The sequence below is a fragment of the Lutra lutra genome, chromosome 1 (assembly GCF_902655055.1).
Source record: "Lutra lutra chromosome 1, mLutLut1.2, whole genome shotgun sequence".
In the NCBI taxonomy this organism is placed as follows: Eukaryota; Metazoa; Chordata; class Mammalia; order Carnivora; family Mustelidae; genus Lutra; species Lutra lutra.
In genome coordinates, this window is record NC_062278.1 from 29,151,594 (window position 1) to 29,171,281 (window position 19,688).

At 38.6% G+C, this 19,688-nt stretch overlaps 1 protein-coding gene across 1 annotated transcript in view; it reads left to right on the plus strand.

Moving 5' to 3' along the window:
- Positions 1–19,688, plus strand: part of SAMSN1 (SAM domain, SH3 domain and nuclear localization signals 1) — a 147,540-nt gene that overhangs the window by 15,802 nt on the left and 112,050 nt on the right. The window contains 2 exon segments of the mRNA XM_047722022.1: positions 16,831–16,868; positions 19,644–19,681. Coding sequence (XP_047577978.1) covers positions 16,831–16,868; positions 19,644–19,681 — 76 coding nt within the window.

A 19,688-nucleotide genomic window follows, 5' to 3' on the forward strand; every position in this document is an offset into this window, starting at 1 on the left:
GAGCTCAGCACTAATGAGGCCAAGGTCAGGGGTTTAATCCCCATATGGCCAGTTATTTTTGCTGTGTTCCATAGCCACTGGCAGCATCCGTGACCCCAGCCCACAATCTGGGTTGGGGGATGAGGAGGTACAAGCACGAAACTATTGCCCACTTATGGGAAGAGCAACTCAAGGGATAAACAACCCTGCTGACTGACAGTTCATCTGCCCACAAACAAAGAGTTTCCTTTGCTATAATCAGTCTTCAGGCCACCAGTGCAATTCTCAGCCTTCATCTTGGGATAATTCAGGGGTCCGTGGTAAGAGCATTATGAGAGAAAACTGATTTCTTGCCTCAGCGTTGTTCCTAAATAGTGTTGAGTAAGTCCTTACACTATCTGGATCTCAGTCTCCATCTCTATAAGGTAATAGGTTTAGACAAGGTGATCTCTAAGGCCCCTTGCTGCTCTAAAATGTTTCCTTGAATACATGTTAAATTATTTTCGAGGAAGGGGCTCCTGGGTGTCTCAGTTTGTTAAGCATCTGCCTTTGGCTCAGGTCATGATCCCAGGATCCTGGGATCAAGTCCCACATCAGACTCCCTGCTCAGCAGCGACCCTGCTTCTCCCTTTGCCTCTCTGTCTCTCCCTGTCTCATTAATAAATAAATAAAATCTTTTTAAAAATTAAAAAATTAATTGTTTTGGAAGGGGAGTGTTGCCTAACATTAAACACTATTATTTTCCTTTTGGAATTGTGGAAGACAGACTTCTAAGATGTCCTTTAATGAACCTGGCTATCTTAGTCATTGTTCTCTAGAGAAATAGAACTAATAGGTTGTGGAAATATGAAGAAAGGAATTTATTTGAAGGAATTAGCTCATATGATTATGAGGCTGGCAAGTCAGAAATTTTCAGGGCAGGCTGGCAGGCTGGAGACCCAGGAAAGAGTTGACGTTATAACTAGAATACAGATCAAGTCTAGAGGCACTATCTAGAAGATATATAGACTATCTAGAAATAGTCTTCCCCTGTGGCAGACCACAGTCTTTTTGTCTTAAGATCTTCAACTGATTGGATGAGACCCACCCATATTATGGAGGGTAGTATGGCCTTACTCAAAGTCTACTGATTTAAATGTTGATCTCATCTCAAAAAATACTTTCATAGTGGCTTCTAAGCTAGTGTTTGACCAAATATCTGGATATTATGGCCTAGCCAAGTTGACAGAAAATTAATCATCCTATCTGCCTTCTGATATTTAAGTCCTCGTGTAATCCCCACCCTTTTGTGTGATTTGATTCCTGTAGAATTTGGCAAAAGTAACAGGAAGTCACTTCCATAATTAGGTTACAAAAGACCCTGACTTCTGTCTTGCTAACAAACTGGCTTCATTACCTTCTTGGCTTGAACATCATGATGAAGCAAGATCCCATCTACAGAGGCCCATGTGGTAAGCAACCTAGAGCAGCAGCCAGCCTACTGCCTAGATGCTGCCAACAATCATTCACTGAGCTTAGAAGAGGATCCTTTCCCCAGCTAAGCTTTGGATGAGACCTCAGACCTTTAGACCAACAATTTGACTGCAACCCTGTGAGAGACCATGAAACAGAGCACCATCTAAGTCATGGCCATATTCTTGATGCACACAAACAGTGAGAGAATAAAGGCAGCTGTTTTTGAAGTAATTTATTACACAACAATATTTTTATTTATTTATTTATTTATTTATTTATTTGAGAGAGAGAGAGAGAGCGCGCGCGCACGCACAAGTGCGGGGGAAGGGTAGACGGGAGGGAGAAACAGGCTCCCTGCTTAGCTTCAGAACTCTGAGATCATGATCTGAGCTGAAGGCAAATGCTTAACCGACTGAGCCACCTGGTATCCCCACAGCAATATTTAACTAATATGGGGACTAAAATTAATTTGACAAGTTATTAATCAGAATTATTTGCAGATTAACAGATCCATGCTAACTAATTTAATCAGAAAGGAATATGATACAAGTTAAAGAGAGCTCAGAATTATTGGGAGGTTGAAGACAGATACCTAGCTGATGATGTAGGAATTACTCTGAGAAGCATCCTACAAAATTTGCTACCCAAGAGAGGGGCCGCTTCTGTCATAATCAGGAAGTGGCAAAATCAAGAAGACAATGTCACTGTGGCAGGCTCCAGAGCCCCATTGTCTGTGCTGAGATTTGTTACATTAGAAAATGGATGCCCATAACTTAAAATTTGCCCTTTGTCAGTCAGTTTTGTGTAAGTGCCTTAGGTTGGTGGATGTGGTGCGCAGGACCTAAACCCCCATATCTTGTAACAAGAGAAGTTTCTTTCTTTTCTTCTTTCTCTCTCTCTCTTTTATGCTCTTCCTTCCTTCCTTTCTTCATCCTCTCATCTCCTCTCCTCTTCCCTTCTCCTTCCCCCTTCCTCCTCTTTTTCCTCCTCTTCTACACATTGATTTCAGCTTTAGTGAATGATAGAGATGTCAACTACAGCGAGAAATACATATGCCCAAAATATCTAGAGAGAAACATAAATAGCTATGGAATTAAATGCTGTATTGTAAGCATCAAGCCCAACTTCTATAAGAATTCTCAGAAGGAATTTAAAAAGAAAAAATAATATTGTTAAGTAGCATGAAACTGGGGGATCAAATAAGCCTTATAAAAATCTCAGCTTTGAAATTTACTAGCTATGTGATCTTGGACAGGTTCCTTTGACTCTTCAAGCCCTGTCTCTTCTATAAAACGAAGAAACTGTTATTCTTATTTATCACTTGAGAATAAAAAGTAACAATACAATTAACATTATTAGCACAGTGGTTGGCACAAAACTAAATGATCACTAATAGGTGTTATCTCTAAGAACGTGGTTCTTTGTGGTTTAACGGTGTCAGTCCCACGGGGTTGAAATTTAATATTTAAATTTAATATTTAAAGGAAGAACTAGAGTTAAAAGTGGTGAAAGAAGGTGATTAAGACATTATCATCGCACACTATTCTAGCATCTTTCACAAAAGAGCTTAAAAAGCACTTAAAGCCAAGTGTCTTATAAATGGATAAATGGACACATTGAAATGTGACATGTCGTTTTAGAATAGGTGAGTAATGGAGAAGTCAAGGTAGGTGACTCTCAGGTTGGTATTCTAAGCACTCAACTGCATTTCTTACTCATCTCCAAACTATTAAAATTGGGAGTTTTTTGTTCTGTCTCCATATTAGCATCAGCATTGACAGAGCTATTAATAACATAGACAGTAAAGGAAGAAAATGAGATTAACAATGGCATCCCATCAACTAGGTCTTCATCAAATGATGAACAAGAAGAGTCAGTGTCAAAACAGGGCATGTAATCCTTTCCTTGATTTCTGGATTGTAAAATGACTCCTAACAAGCTGACATATAAAACACAGATTACCTTCATTAAAAAGACGGCTCTGTTCTCTCATTTTTATTTTTTTACCCATTATATCTATGATCACATACGGTGATTCTCCTGCCACCAATTCCTGTGCGAACACTTTCTGGTGGTTTTAATTAGTCTCCTCTAGTAAAGAGAGACTTATTTTAAAATAAAATGAAATCAATAGATTAAGGTTAATTATGCCTTATTCTCTTTTTTATTTCCTAAGCTTATGATACAATTACTAATTGAATCTAATGAAAGCCATGGTTATCTCTTTAATCATGTTTTAAAGAAAAAGCTGTAAAGCAAAAAAGCCCATTCTCACTTTAATTTTCTCTTAAAAGCTTTTGCCATCCTTACTGATTTTGGATTGAAATATTGTAGATTAGGAAACACGGTTTGTTTCTGCTGGGGGAGACTGTAAAGTTCTCAGCCACCAACCTTATTCTGCGGATGCAGGGACTGAAGCTCTGTGAAAATTTTTATTTCAAATTTTTACCCATCCTATGTCCTACCATACTTCTCACACTTTGGCTTGCTCTCATTCCATTTGTGGCTTTGAGGATTAAATAAGATAATGATCGAAGTGGCAGCAAACTTGGACTTAATAAGCACTATTCCCCTTCCCCAAACCTGGTGTAAATATAATTTCAGAAATCATGACACATTTGAAGATACTTCAGAAAAGCTCTCTTTTTTAAGAAATCTGGAATGGAATCTTTTTGTAAAGGAAGAATCTTTTATAATGCAAATAACCATCCCCTAGGAAACCTGTTTTGTCATCCCGGATATTTATAGCACTGTGAGAGGAGTTTGTTAGTTCAGGATTGATAGAAAGCTCGCTTAGCACACCAGTAGACAAACGGCAAAATTTTATGTGATTTACCAGCTCTGTTCCTGATGGATTAGATACGGGTACCTGTGCATTCTCCAGGCACTACAAGCTCTGTGATCTGCCCTGAGATGACGGGCCAGCCACATGGGGATGCCATCCAGCACCTGCTTCTCTTGAGGAAATCAGGATTCATTAGCTATATAGGGTTGTTACTCTTTGACAGGAGTTGGACAGGCTGGCAAGAAAGTCTACTTTTCCCATTAGGATGAGCTGACATTGCTTCTTCTTCTTCATTGCATTCTCATGGGGGGATGAAATCTGTTTTCCCTGAGAACCATATCATTATTACAGTAATATACTGGGGGACCTCCAATGTACAGACTGTCATCTAAATTCAGTGGTTCCTGAAATGCCCACTTTTAATTAAATGTGCTTTCATAAATTACTGGGCATTCTTTGGTGATGACGGCAGCATCCACAAAATGATTAGTGCCTTTAAAACACATGAGTGTGCTGTCTATGCACTTGTCTTCAAATAATACTAAATTATTCGTATTAATGCTTTGATAAGGGTGTACTTTCTGAGTTCTTTGTTTAGTAGTGGGAACTAACACTATATTTTCTCAGCTTTCTCATAGCCACTCTTCCTCTGGCCAATAGTGCTCATTTGTGAGATCTCTGATCTAAATGATAGGTAGATTTTGTATCTGTGCAGTCAAGCATAGAAGTAGTATTGGGTGCTGGTTAAGATACCAGACATAAAGGGGACACCTGGGTGGCTCAGTGGATTAAGCTTCTGCCTTCAGCTCAGGTTGTGATCTCAGGGTCCGGGATGAGCCCTGCACTGGACTTTCTGCTTGGTGGGGAGCCTGCTTCCCCCTCTCTCTCTGCCTGCCTCTCGGCCTACTTGTGATCTCTGTCTGTCAAATAAATAAATAAAATCTTAAAAAAAAAAAAAGACATCAGACATAAAATATCAGTCTTACCACATACAAATTATGTCACCTTAGGCAAGAATCTCGACTGTTCTGTGCCTCAGTTTACTCATCTGTACATTGAGGATAACTATAATAGTATCTACCTCGCGGGATTATTGTAAAGATTAAGTGAATTATGATATATAAAGCACTTAAAATTGTGCTTAATACGACATGACTGTTCTGCCATTATTATTCTGAAAATGTATTAAATCAAGAAATGGAAAAGCAATGTGATTTAAACCCATATTGTTCTTAGCAACTTGCTTTAACCAATTGGGTTGAGACTAGCTACATCTGCTAACATGCCTGTCTGCTGTGAGATCTATTTGATAACTCAGGAAATTTCTCCATCGTGGGATTTTTCTCCCTATGTTTGCCCTAAGATATATAGGCAAGGAAGAAGAGCTCATGGGGAGTAGGACTCCTTCCCATGGGTGATGGTTTATAATCCAGTCACACCAACCTCCTCTTTGTTTTGACAACAGAACTGATAGCTCATGTACATGCCTGTGTGTGTTTGCGTGTGTGCCTGTGTGCTCTCTGGTGGCCTTAGGGGCACTGCAAAACTACTCTATTTTATTAACTTTGAAGCATTATAATCATCTTTGCCAGATGTCTCTGAGAATTTTTTTTAAAAAGGAACTTCATTAATTTCCATGTCTTTTTTGAACATCTGTGGGAACTTTAATGAAGCATAGGAACCTAAGAAATGTCCAGAAACAGGCTCATTCAGTTTGGATGTGGCATTCTTGGAACTGCTCTATTTTAATATTAGTAAATTGTTATATTTTGATATTAGTAAAGCCATTTCTGTTATACAAGTGAAACCTCATTCTCTTGAAGGAACGAGTCAGACAAAATAGAAATTGTGTTAACTTATTTTAATGAGAAGTTATGTGTATACATATGTATGTGTGTATTTGTATTATGTTCAACTCTTGCTTTAATATTAGAATTTGATGTAACTAATAATGAATAATTAATTTAATGAGAAATAACAGCTATAAGTTTCTTGAATGTGTTCGGCATTGCGTAAGGATTTTATGAAGGCCAGGTCATTTAATCTTCAAAGTTAAGAAAGTCATAGACTCGGGTGCCTGGGTGGCTCAGTTGGTTAAGCGACTGCCTTCAGCTCAGGTCATGATCCTGGAGTCCCAGGATCGAGTCCCGCATCAGGCTCCCAGCTCCATGGGGAGTCTTCGTCTCCCTCTGACCTTCTCTCGCTCATGTTGTCTCTCACTGTCTCTCTCTCAAAAAAATAAATAAAATCTTTAAAAAAAAAAAAAAAAGAAAGTCAGAGACTCCAACAAGATCCTGAAATCAGTAGTCATTGATGGTTAAATATTGAAGAGAAGGACCATTTATAATTCTTCTTTGCATCTAAAACAGTGTCTGATACATAGTACATGCTCAATAAATGTTTGTTGAATGAATGAATGAATGAATTATATAATTCTGAAAGAATATATTAGAATGAAAACATGACTAAGATTTAATCAAAGTAGAGCAGTATATGCATGACCCTAGACAAGTCAATTTACCATTTGGGATCTCAGTTTACTCATCTGCAAATCAAAGGTCAGCTCTCTACAGTCTTAAAAGTTCACCATGAGATTTACATCATCACTTACTGCCAATTAATTTTCTCTGGTGCCGAAACACCTTTCACATTTCCATTAGTTAAGGCAACAACAATCCCTGACGTATTCACTTCATTTTTCCTTTTTGACTTTGATTTGAAGGTAAGATTTAAGAACCAATAATGCAAGGAACAGACACATATTAGACTCAACCCTAAAGGACAGTCAACTCTAACCACTGCATGAGAACAGAAATGTAGCATTGGGTGTCCAAAATTTTTCCTAAGTGGTCTCTTCTCTTTCTTCATTTTGAATTTTTTTAAATTTGACCTAATACGACCTTGTTGCATAATTATGTGAAAATGCTTTACTCCTACAGCCCACTCTCATCTACTTGAATAATAATACATGTTAGACATATTCTTTAGTTTCTGCTGGCCCGTTTATAATAATCTGCCTACATTTCATTTTTTATTTTCCTAACAATGGCCAGGGGTAAAAATTAAATTAAGCCACAAACTCCCTAGTGAATGAAAGGTAAGACTAATGATTAGTGCTTGATTTAGGAGATAATGAAATGAAGGCTAACAGGAGCAAGTTTTGCCTGGTATTTATGGCAAGTGTCAAATTAATGGACTAGACAGAATCATTTCATTGACTCTCTGAAATGGTATCTTCTTTTTGGAGTTCAGAGTAACACACACACACACACACACACACACATACATATACATACAGATGTAGCTCTAAAAATAAAGCTGTATCTAGTCTTTCCTTGACTTGCCCCTCTAGGAATACAGGGTCTGAACTGTGAATACATAAGTCTGCTTATGTAAGCAGAAGTCAGAAAGGAAAGCAGCTGCTTTGAGTCTGGTACAAGCAGTACTAAAAATTGCTTAACCAATTCAGTAGTAATCTACAACTAGGCAACACCCAAGGAACAGACGTATTATTAATTAAGTAGATGTTCCGCTGTTTGAGTGTTCTCCTTTCCCCGTATAATCACACTTCAGACACACATTTAATGTGCTTGACTCTGTCTACCATTTTGCAAGAAGCAGGTTGCCAGAGGAAAACTACATTACCTCTTGTATCTTATTAGGGATTAAAAGAAGTTTTAACCCAAAATCTTTTTCTTTTTTTCTTTTTTTTTTTTAAGTTTTATTTATTTAAGTAATCTCCATACCTAACACAGGGCTGGAACTCACAACCTTGAGATCACTATTCTTCATACTGAACCAGCTAGGTATCCCTCAAAATCTTTTCAAAATATCCATTACAAGAAAACTCTTTAACAAAAATCCCCAAACCAAAATGATTCATTACAAGTAAAAATTGGATAACCCGGAATCCTGTAAAACAGAACAGATAGATAGTCCCTAGAGAATGTTGTGACAAGCTATGCCCTAAAAATAACCAACCTCTACCCCTGGTGATATGAAATTCCTTCAGTCTTGTTCCAGATGTCTCTTTACCCCAACCCAGAGCTAACTATATCTCTTTTACCACAATCAGCAGCCTCACATATTTGGCCAGTTTTGTGTGGGCTCAATACCTCCTTGTATTAACTTAGTCAGAGACTTCACCCAAGTGAAGCAGGAGACCATGCTTGAATAATCCCCCCTCTGTCCCTGACTTAAACACTTAGAACTCCATTGCACACAAGTTGTGTGAGTCCTCTGGAATTAATCTCTTTGGTAGCATTTTTCGTCCAGCACTAAATAAACTTTTCCATGTAAAACAAAAACCAAAATAATGAATTACTAACATAAGTTAATTTAAAAGTAATGTGACTTGCATGATGGAAATACAAAAGGTATCTGATGTTTCCCATCTTTCACATTGCAAGTTGACCTTTTGTACTGGTTACCTCTAGACTAGGCACATCTTTCTCTGTACTCAAAACAGTTAGAAACTATTTTGAGGACTGTGAGATTTGCAATCTGAAAAAAATTATCTACATTCATACAACAAATTCATTAGACACAAAACAGTGGATTCTAATTATTAAGACATATTTGGCCCAGATTTTGAAGATTATGTGAACATGGAACTTGCTCCTTCCCAGCTAAATTCCAAATATATGTGAGAGGTAAGTGTAACTAGAAAGATGGATGGCCATCCTCTTTACTGATGACCCTCACAAAGCTGGTGGTTGCTGATGGTGGTGAACACAGTTGGCTTCCAGGCTGAGGTGTGGAGCCATCCAGACCAACAATGAAGGAATTTCATAAAAAGACCATGGATACAGATGGATTTTTTAATTTATTTTTTATTTTTATTTTTTATAAACATATATTTTTATCCCCAGGGGTACAGGTCTGTGAATGGCCAGGTTGACACACTTCACAGCACTCACCCCAGCACATACCCTCCCCAATGTCCATAACCCGACCCCCCTCTCCCAAACCCCTCCCCCCAGCAACCCTCAGTTTGTTTTGTGAGACTATGAGTCACTTATGATTTGTCTCCCTCCCAATCCCATCTTGTTTCATTTATTCTTCTCCTACCCTCTTAACCCCCCATGCTGCATCTCCAATTCCTCATATCAGGGAGATCATATGATAGTTATCATTCTCCGATTGACTTACTTCGCTAAGCATGATACCCTCTAGTTCCATCCACGTCATTGCAAATGGCAAGATTTTATTTCTTTGATGGCTGCATAGTATTCCATTGTGTATGTATGCCACCTCTTCTTTATCCATTCATCTGTTGATGGACATCTAGGTTCTTCGCATAGTTTGGCTATAGTAGACTTTGCTGCTATAAACATTCGGGTGCATGTGCCCCTTCGGATCACTATGTTTGTATCTTTAGGGTAAATACCCAGTAGTGCAATTGCTGGGTCATAGGGTAGTCCTATTTTCAACATTTTGAGGAACCTCCATGCTGTTTTCCAGAGTGGTTGCACCAGCTTGCATTCCCAAAAGTGTAGGAGGGTTCCCCTTTCTCCGCATCCTCGCCAGCATCTGTCATTTCCTGACTTGTTAATTTTAGCCATTCTGACTGGTGTGAGGTGATATCTCATTGTGGTTTTGATTTGTATTTCCCTGATGCCAAGTGATATGGAGCACTTTTTCATGTGTCTGTTGGCCATCTGGATGTCTTCTTTGCAGAAATGTCTGTCGTGTCTTCTGCCCATTGCTTGATTGCATTATTTGTTCTTTGGGTGTTGAGTTTGCTAAGTTCTTTATAGATTTTGGACACTAGCCCTTTATCTGATATGTCGTTTGCAAATATCTTCTCCCATTCTGTCAGTTGTCTTTTGGTTCTGTTAACTGTTTGCTTCGCTGTGCAAAACCTTTTGATCTTGATAAAATCCTAATAGTTCATTTTTGCCCTTGCTTCCCTTGCCTTTGGTGATGTTCCTAGGAAGATGTTGCTGCGGCTGAGGTCGAAGAGGTTGCTGCCTGTGTTCTCCTCAAGGATTTGGATGGATTCCTTTATCACATGGAGGTCCTTCATCCATTTTGAGTCTATTTTCGTGTGTGGTGTGAGGAAATGGTCCAATTTCATTTCTCTGCATGTGGCTGTCCAATTTTCCCAACACCATTAATTGAAGAGGCTGTCTTTTTTCCATTGGACATTCTTTCCTGCTTTGTTGAAGATTAGTTGACCATAGAGTTGAGGGTCTATTTCTGGTCTCTCTATTCTGTTCCATTGATCTATGTGTCTGTTTTTGTGCCAGTATCATGCTGTCTTGATGATGACAGCTTTGTAATAGAGCTTGAAGTCCGGAATTGAGATGCCACCAACTTTGGCTTTCTTTTTCAATATTCCTTTGACTATTCGAGGTCGTTTCTGGATCCATATAAATTTTAGGATTATTTGTTCCATTGCTTTGAAAAAAATGGATGGTATTTTGATAGGAATTGCATTAAATGTGTAGATTGCTTTAGGTAGCATAGACATTTTCACAATATTTATTCTTGCAATCCAAGAGCATGGAACATTTTTCCATTTCTTTGTGTCTTCCTCAACTTCTTTCATGAGTACTTTATAGTTTTCTGAGTATAGATTCTTAGTCTCTTTGATTAGGTTTATTCCTAGGTATCTTATAGTTTTGGGTGCAATTGTAAATGGGATGGACTCCTTAATTTCTCTTTCTTCTGTCTTGTTGTTGGTGTAGAGAAATGCAACTGATTTCTGTGCATTGATTTTATATCCTGACACTTTACTGAATTCCTGTACAAGTTCTAGCAGTTTTGGAGTGGAGTCTTTTGGGTTTTCCACATATACTATCACATCATCTGCGAAGAGTGATAATTTGACTTCTTCTTTGCCGATTTGGATGCCTTTAATTTCCTCTTTTTGTCTGATTGCTGAGGCTAGGACTTCTAGTACTATGTTGAATAGCAGTGCTGATAATGGACATCCCTGCCATGTTCCTGACCTTAGCGGAAAAGCTTTCAGTTTTTCTCCATTGAGAATGATATTTGCAGTGGGTTTTTCATAGATGGCCTTGTTAATATTGAGATAAGTGACCTCTATCCCTACACTTTGAAGAGTTTTGATCAGGAAGGGATGCTGTACTTTGTCTAATGCTTTTTCAGCATCTATTGAGAGTATCATATGGTTCTTGTTCTTTCTTTTATTAATGTGTTGTATCACATTGATTGATTTGTGGATGTTGAACCAAACTCGCAGGCCTGGAATAAATCCTACTTGGTCTTGGTGAGTAATCCTTTTAATGTACTGTTGAATCCTATTGGCTAGTATTTTGGTGAGAATTTTTGCATCTGTGTTCATCAAGGATATTGGTCTGTAGTTCTCTTTTTTGATGGGATCCTTGTCTGGTTTTGGGATCAAGGTGATGCTGGCCTCATCAAATGAGTTTGGAAGTTTTCCTTCCATTTCTATTTTTTTGGAACAGTTTCAGGAGAATAGGAATTAGTTCTTCTTTAAATGTTCGGTAGAATTCCCCTGGGAAGCCATCTGGCCCTGGGCTTTTGTTTGTTTGGAGAATTTTGATAACTGTTTCAATCTCCTTACTGGTTATGAGTCTGTTCAGGTTTTCTATTTCTTCCTGGTTCAGTTGTGGTAGTTCATATGTCACTAGGAAGGCATCCATTTCTTCCAGATTGTCAAATTTGTTGGCGTAGAGTTGCTCATAGTATGTTCTTATAATTGTCTATATTTCTTTGGTGTTCGTTGTGATCTCTCCTCTTTCATTCATGATTTTATTTATTTGGGTCCTTTCTCTTTTCTTTTTGATAAGTCTGGCCAGGGGTTTATCGATCTTATTAATTCTTTCAAAGAACCACTCCTAGTTTCGTTGATTTGTTCTATTGTTTTTTTGGTTTCTATTTCATTGATTTCTGCTCTGATCTTTATGATTTCTCTTCTCCTACTGGGTTTAGGGTTTCTTTCTTGTTCTTTCTCTAGCTCCTTTAGGTGTAGGTTAGGTTGTGTACTTGAGACCTTTCTTGTTTCTTGAGAAAGGCTTGTACCACTATATGTTTTCCTCTCAGGACTGCCTTTGTTGTGTCCCACAGACTTTGAACCATTGTGTATTCATTATCATTTGTTTCCATGAATTTTTTCAATTCTTCTTTAATTTCCTGGTTGACCCATTCATTCTTTAGAAGGATGCTGTTTAGTCTCCACGTATTTGGGTTCTTTTCAAATTTCCTCTGTGATTGAGTTCTAGCTTCAGAGCATTGTGGTCTGAAAATATGCAGGGAATGATCCCAATCTTTTGATACTGGTTGAGACCTGATTTAGGACCAAGAATGTGATCTATTCTGGAGAATGTTCCATGTGCACTAGAGAAGAATGTGTATTCTGTTGCTTTGAGATGAAATGTTCTGAATATATCTGTGATGTCCATCTGGTCCAGTGTGTCATTTAAGGCCTTGATTTTCTTGTTGATCTTTTGCTTGGATGATCTGTCCATTTCATTGAGGGGAGTGTTCAAGTCCCCTACTATTATTGTATTATTGTTGATGTGTTTCTTTGATTTTGTTATTAATTGCTTTATATAGTTGGCTGCTCCCACGTTAGGGGCATAGATATTTAAAATTGTTAGATCTTCTAGTTGGACAGATCCTTTGAGTATGATATAGTGTCCTTCCTCATCTCTTATTATAGGCGTTGGCTTAAAATCTATTTGATCTTATATAAGGACTGCCACCCCTGCTTTCTTCTGATGTCCATTAGCATGGTAAATTGTTTTCCACCCCCTCACTTAAAATCTGGAGATGTCTTCGGGTCTAAAATGAGTTTCATATAGATGGCAACATATAGATGGGTTTTGTTTTTTTTATCCATTCTGATACCCTGTGTCTTTTGGTTGGGGTGTTTAGCCCATTAACATTCAGGGTAACTATTGAGAGATATGAATTTAGTGCCATTGTATTGCCTGTAAGTTGACTGTTATTGTATATTGTCTCTGTTCCTTTCTGATCTACTACTTTTAGGGTCTCTCTTTGCTTAGAGGACCCCTTTAAATATTTCCTGTAGAGCCGGTTTGGTGTTTGCAAATTCTTTCAGTTTTTGTTTGTCCTGGAAGCTTTTTATCTCTCCTTCTATTTTCAATGATAGCCTAGCTGGATATAGTATTCTTGGCTGCACGTTTTTCTCGTTTAGTGCTCTGAATATTTCATGCCAGCTCTTCCTGGCCTGCCAGGTCTCTGTGGATAAGTCTGCTGCCAATCTAATATTTTTACCATTGTATGTTACAGACTTCTTTTCCTGGGCTGCTTTCAGGATTTTCTCTTTGTCGCTAGGACTTGTAAATTTTACTATTAGGTGACAGGGTGTGGACCTATTCTTGTTGATTTTGAGGGGGGTTCTCTGTACCTCCTGGATTTTGATGCTTGTTCCCTTTACCATATTATGGAATTCTCTCCAATAATTCTCTCCAATATACCTTCTGCTCCCCTCTCTCTTTCTTCTTCTTCTGGATTCCCAATTATTCTAATGTTGTTTCATCTTACGGTGTCACTTATCTCTCGAATTCTGCCCCTTGGTCCAGTAGCTGTTTGTCCCTCTTTTGCTCAGCTTCTTTATTCTCTGTCATTTGGCCTTCTATACCGCTAATTCTTTCTTCTGCCTCATTTATCCTAGCAGTGAGAGCCTCCATTTTTGATTGCACCTCATTAATAGCTTTTTTGATTTCAACTTGGTTAGATTTTTAGTTCTTTTTTTTCTCCGGAAAGGGCTTTTATATCTCCCAAGAGGTTTTCTTTAATATCTTCCATGCCTTTTTCAAGCCCGGCTAGAACCTTGAGAATCGTCATTCTGAACTCTAGATCTGACATATTACCAATGTCTGTATTGATTAGGTCCCTAGCCTTTGGTACTGCCTCTTGTTCCTTTTTTTGTGGTGAATTTTTCCGCCTTGTCATTTTGTCCAGATAAGAGTATATGAAGGAGCAAGTAAAATACTGAAAGGGTGGCAAAGACCCCAGGAAAATACGCTTTACCCAAATCAGAAGAGATCCTAAATTGGGGGGGGGGGAGAAAGGGGATAAAAAGAGATTCAGAAAAAAAAGTGAAATAAAAGAAACAATTAAAAAAAGGAAACGAATAGAGAAAAAATATGAAAAAGAAAAAATATATATATATATTAGATTAACTAGTTAAAAAACGTTAAAAAAGAAAAGGGTAAAAGTTAAAAAAAATTTAGCAGAAGAAAAAAGAATTGAAAAGGAAGGAAAAAAAAATTAAATTAACTGTAAGACTAAAGAATCATGGGGAGAAAACCATGAGTTCCGTGCTTTGCTTTCTCCTCCTCTGGAATTCCGCTGCTCTCCTTGGTATTGAACCTGCACTCCTTGGTAGGTGAACTTGGTCCTGGCTGGGTTTCTCGTTGATCTTCTGGGGGAGGGGCCTGTTGTAGTGATTCTCAAGTGTCTTTGCCCCAGGCGGAGTTGCACCACCCTTACCAGGGGCCAGGCTGAGTAATCCTCCTGGGTTTGCTTTCAGGAGCTTTTGTTCCCTGAGCGCTTTCTGTAGAGCTCCGGAGGGCGGGAATGAAGATGGCGGCCTCCCACTCTCCGGCCCAGAGGAGCCGAGAGCTCGGGGCCCCACTCCTCAGTGTGCCCTCAGAGAACAGCGCCCAATTACTCCCATCACCCTGGCCTCCAGCCGCGCTCCGAGCTGACCAAGCCTGCGACCGGTTCAAGGTAACCCCGAGCTGAGAGCTCACTCCTCGGCTCTGTCTCTGTAGCCGGCTTCCCTGTTCTAATACCTGTAAGCTCTGCGACACTCAGACACCCCCAATCCTTCTGTGACCCTGCGGGACCTGAGGTCACGCTGACCTTAACCTCACCCCGGTTAAGCCTCTGGAGCGATGTCCCTGAGTGGAACAGACTTTTAAAAGTCCTGATTTTGTGCTCCGTTGCTCCGCCGCTTGCCGGGAGCCGGCCCCTCCCCCTGCGGTCTATCTTCCCGTCACTTTGGATTCACTTCTCCGCCAGTCCTACCTTTCAGAAAGTGGTTGATTTTCGGTTTCTAGAATTGCTGTTCCTCTTCTTTCGATCTCCCATTGGATTTGTGGGTGTTTGCAATCTTTGGATAAGCTATCTAGCTGATCTCCTGCTACCTGAAGTAGTCTCAGCCTGCTACTTCTCTGCCATCTTGACTCCTCCCCCAGATGGATTATTTTTAGGACACATGATGACAAAGCATAGAGAATTGAAGGAGTGGTGAGTCTGACCATTAGCCCCTCAAAGGTCTGTTGATATCCCACCTCACCTCAGGGTTTGGTTCATGACTCCCAAGTATCCACCCTCACTCCCCCTGTTTCCTACTAGACTTTGTCCTTTGGACGACTCAGGCATTTTAACTTGGCAAAACCTGTTCCTCAAGTTCAGGAATGGAATGTTTCAGCATCTGGAATTTTCAGTGACACTGTACTCAACAGTGACACTCTACTCAACAGCTGGAAATAGGTAATTTAAATTGTCCTTGAGAGTTAAATCTTGACAGAAATACAATAAATAAGGGTACTCTGTAGGGGACAAGTTATGGTGGATTTGGCAGTGCTTCGACAGATACTGTCAGCCACTGGAATAATAAAAACAATTTTCCTTTTTCCTGATTTTTCTTCACTACTCTTCCCCACTTTTGCATTTCTGTTTTTCCCACAAATTCCTACCATACCAATCAAACCTCTCTACAGTAGGGTCTGTTGTCTATGATATAGTAGATGTTCAGAAAGCAATTGAACATCAAAACTGTAAATGGTTTTGAATGAAGGAGAAGAAATGATAACAAGAAAATCTGAAGGGTTCTTAAAAGTGCCTGGGAGCGGGACACCTGGGTGGCTCAGTGGGTTGGGCCGCTGCCTTCGGCTCAGGTCATGATCTCGGGGTCCTGGGATCGAGCCCCGCATCAGGCTCTCTGCTCAGCGGGGAGCCTGCTTCCTCCTCTCTCTCTGCCTGCCTCTCTGCCTGCTTGTGATCTCTGTCTGTCAAATAAATAAATAAATAAAATCTTTAAAAAAAAAAAAAAGTGCCTGGGAGCAGTTTAGGCTCTTTCAAGGATGGTGAAAGACATGGCGACATATTCTTCCCCGAAAAGTGTAAGGGATTTTACACAACGTTCAGTTGCTCTGATGAGAAAGGCCAGATGAATCACAGGTGTATTTCCACACACTCGGGGTATTGTGATAGATTGAACTTTCTCAAAGGAAAGTACTATGTGATATAATTAGCATACTCTAGTGCATATCTCTGCCCTTGGTGTTGGTGGGTTGATGAGGAATGGAAACTTTGAGGTTATGAGGATTTAATTGCATGTTTTTATTTAAAACACTTGTGTTATTAACTGATCAGGGCTTAGAATAAGGAATAAACCTTAGTTAATAAAGGAAGCACTCTATACATCTCAAAGTTAAAAAGAGAGAAAAAAAAAAAAAAAAACTTGAACTGAGATTCTATGATATAGTACCAAAATACAGGGAGGAAACACCAGTCACCTTCCTGGGAAAGGGCAAAATGAACTACATTTAGATTATCCTCGAAGATGAACCATTCTTGAATTCTCCTTCTGATTTCTTGGAATGGTATTATTTTATTTTATTTTGTATTTTGTTTTCCAGGAAGTTTCTAACTTTGAGAATGCACAACCACAAAGAAAGTAAGTCAAGTTCACTTTGTAAGTTTTATGTTCTGTTAGTTCTATCATGTTGAATGGAATATTTTCGTGGTTTTCCTATCAAAGTACTTTTTAAAAAATTGTCATGTAGAAATCTAGATATGTTTTACTCTGCTACCATTTATTTATTTATGCTGATGCATAGGAAACCTGTTTTGTGACATGTCTGTCCACAGAGAGGTGAAAATTGAATTTCCAGAACAAGAAACATGTGTTCAGACTAGACTCAGATTAAAGTGGGAGCCTTCTCAAAAACATGCTTCTATCAGTGATCTATTAATCTTCTGAAGGGTTCTGCTAATCCAAAGAAAAATGTGTTTGTAAAGAGATTTGGGTTATTTAGGTCAGGCTTGGCTTTACATTCAGCACATCAGGCTGCCAGAGGATGTGGTACACACGTGTTGCATAAGGTAATGGGATTTTAACTAATAAGCAGGAAATACATAGGGGCCGGAAGTTGGTTTATGGGGAAATTTCCAGATTGGTTGCTGATGATATGGAATAGCTTCCTTGCACTTTGAATGCTCTGAGACCAAACTGTTCCTTTGTGGAATTCTGTCTGGTTGGAGTCTTTCCAGAGGGTCTTGCTCACCTGCCCCCAAGACACTCTGAGCTTTTACATAGTTGTTTTCCTTACCTGCTCAAAGCTTTGTCCCAGTAAGGATATAAAATACACCCATAGGAAGTAGGTAATTGGATTAACAGCTTAGAGCACCTGCCAGACCAGGGAAGTTGTCTTTTAGCCACAGCTAACTATTTAAATTACAATGGTGGCATTTTAAGCCGGAGCAGGAGTAAAGAAGGGGTTTTTTGGCACAGCTCATCTCCATCTGAAAATCTGCGATGCCTATGCTGGGTCTCCCTCCAGCCACAGATAAGGAATCACCGATTCCAAATAAAATCCTTAAATGAAATGACAGCTATTGGCTTATGATTGATGCATCTATCAATCAGAGGATATCAAAACATGGACAGGAAAAAGGGGAATGGATGAGAGGGAAAGTACCTGATGCCAACTAATTAGGATTTTTCAAAACCAGTGAATGTGCTCTTCCGATTGTGACCAATTAAAATAAAATTGAAGACTCTCCAGTTCCTTAATTCCCTTGTCCACCACTCCCCTGAAGGGATAACATCTCATGCTGTTCTCCTCCCCCTCACCTTACAATACTATAAATAGTTCTTTGGGAACACTAACTCTGCCAAGAGGTGTCCTAAGCATTTGTATTAACAAATAAAAATAAGTAAGTAAAATAAAATAAAATAAAAAATAAATAAAAATAAAATAAAGACAAAAATTATATATACAGACTTCTTTTTCTTACAAACCTGAGCTTAAGTAAAAGTGAACGTGGCACTAATTTAATGACTACCAAGAATATAAATAGTGGAAAACACTCAAGCTACCCCAAAGTTAATCATAGGTACAGGACACGTGTGTGTTCGCCCAGCACGTAAAATAATTAACATGATCGAGTCAGCACAGTCTTGTTCTCTGTTTCTGTTTTGGACATTTTATTATGGGAATGTTCAATTATACACAATGGAGGAGATAATGATGAACTCACATCACCAAGCTTGAACAAGTGTCAACCGATAGTCAATCTTATTTTATTTCTACCCATCGACACCCTAGTGCTCCAACCTCCACAATTTTTTTAGAGAAGATACCAGACACATAATTTTGTATTTGGATATATATTGCTGAAAAGTAAGCATATATATATATATACATATATATATATGTATACACACACACACACACACACAGTGCCGCCACTGCAGTAGAACAAAATAAGAAAAATTGTATAATATGACCAAATATATAGTCACTGTTAAAATTTTTCTGAGAGCCTCAAGTGCTTTTTTTTTAAAAAAAAGTTAATTTAAATCATGATCCAATCAGGATCATCGCAGTGCATGTCTCTTAATTCATAGGTCCTTCTCCATTGATTGCTTGAAGAAACTGGATTGTTTGTTCTGAGGAATTTTCCACATTTTTTAACCTTGCTGATTGCATCATTGTGGTATTTAAAAAAAGAAAAACAAAAAACATGTTCTTCTATCCTGTATGTTTCCTGTAACTTCTTTAGGTAGATCTTTGGGCTTGATAGTGTTCAAGTTTGATATGTGTGTATATATTTTAAAAGTAGGTTATCAGTGACTGTAGGCTTCCTGCTGCATTACTTTGGAAGCCCATATATTTGGTTGTCTGTAGTTTTATGACTGTGAACGTGCTTAGTGGGTTCAGATGGTATCAGGCTGAGCCATCAGCACAAAGTTGCCCTTTTAGCCTTTCAATGAAGAGTTTTAACAGCAACTGTTGATTATTGCCCAGATCCATTGTTTCATTAGGGATTGTACATGATTATATTTAGTCCTCCTTTCTGTATTTATTGAGTGGAATTATTTCAAAAAGAGCTTTTCCACATTAACTATTTATTGATTATCTCGAGATACAATCATGTAAAATTGGCCCACTTTTTTGTGTGTGTGAGTTTTATGAATGTTGCATGAAAATTTTTCCAAATTGCATGGAAATTTCCAGGCCAAGATTATACTTATATTAACTGTACTTAGGAAAATTCAGGGCTATATATAGACCTTAGTTAGGGGTAGAATGTATTTCTGCTCTCAAACGTAGTGCAAGCATGTCTAAGTAATCCAATTTCTGCTTGATTAAAAATATTATTAGTAAATAATACATGCTTAGTGGGTAAGGTGTAGACTTAAATATCTGTTCTTTTATTCTTCTAGGTCAATCCGGAGATCTATGTCTGAAAACGAAGGATTTGGTTAGTA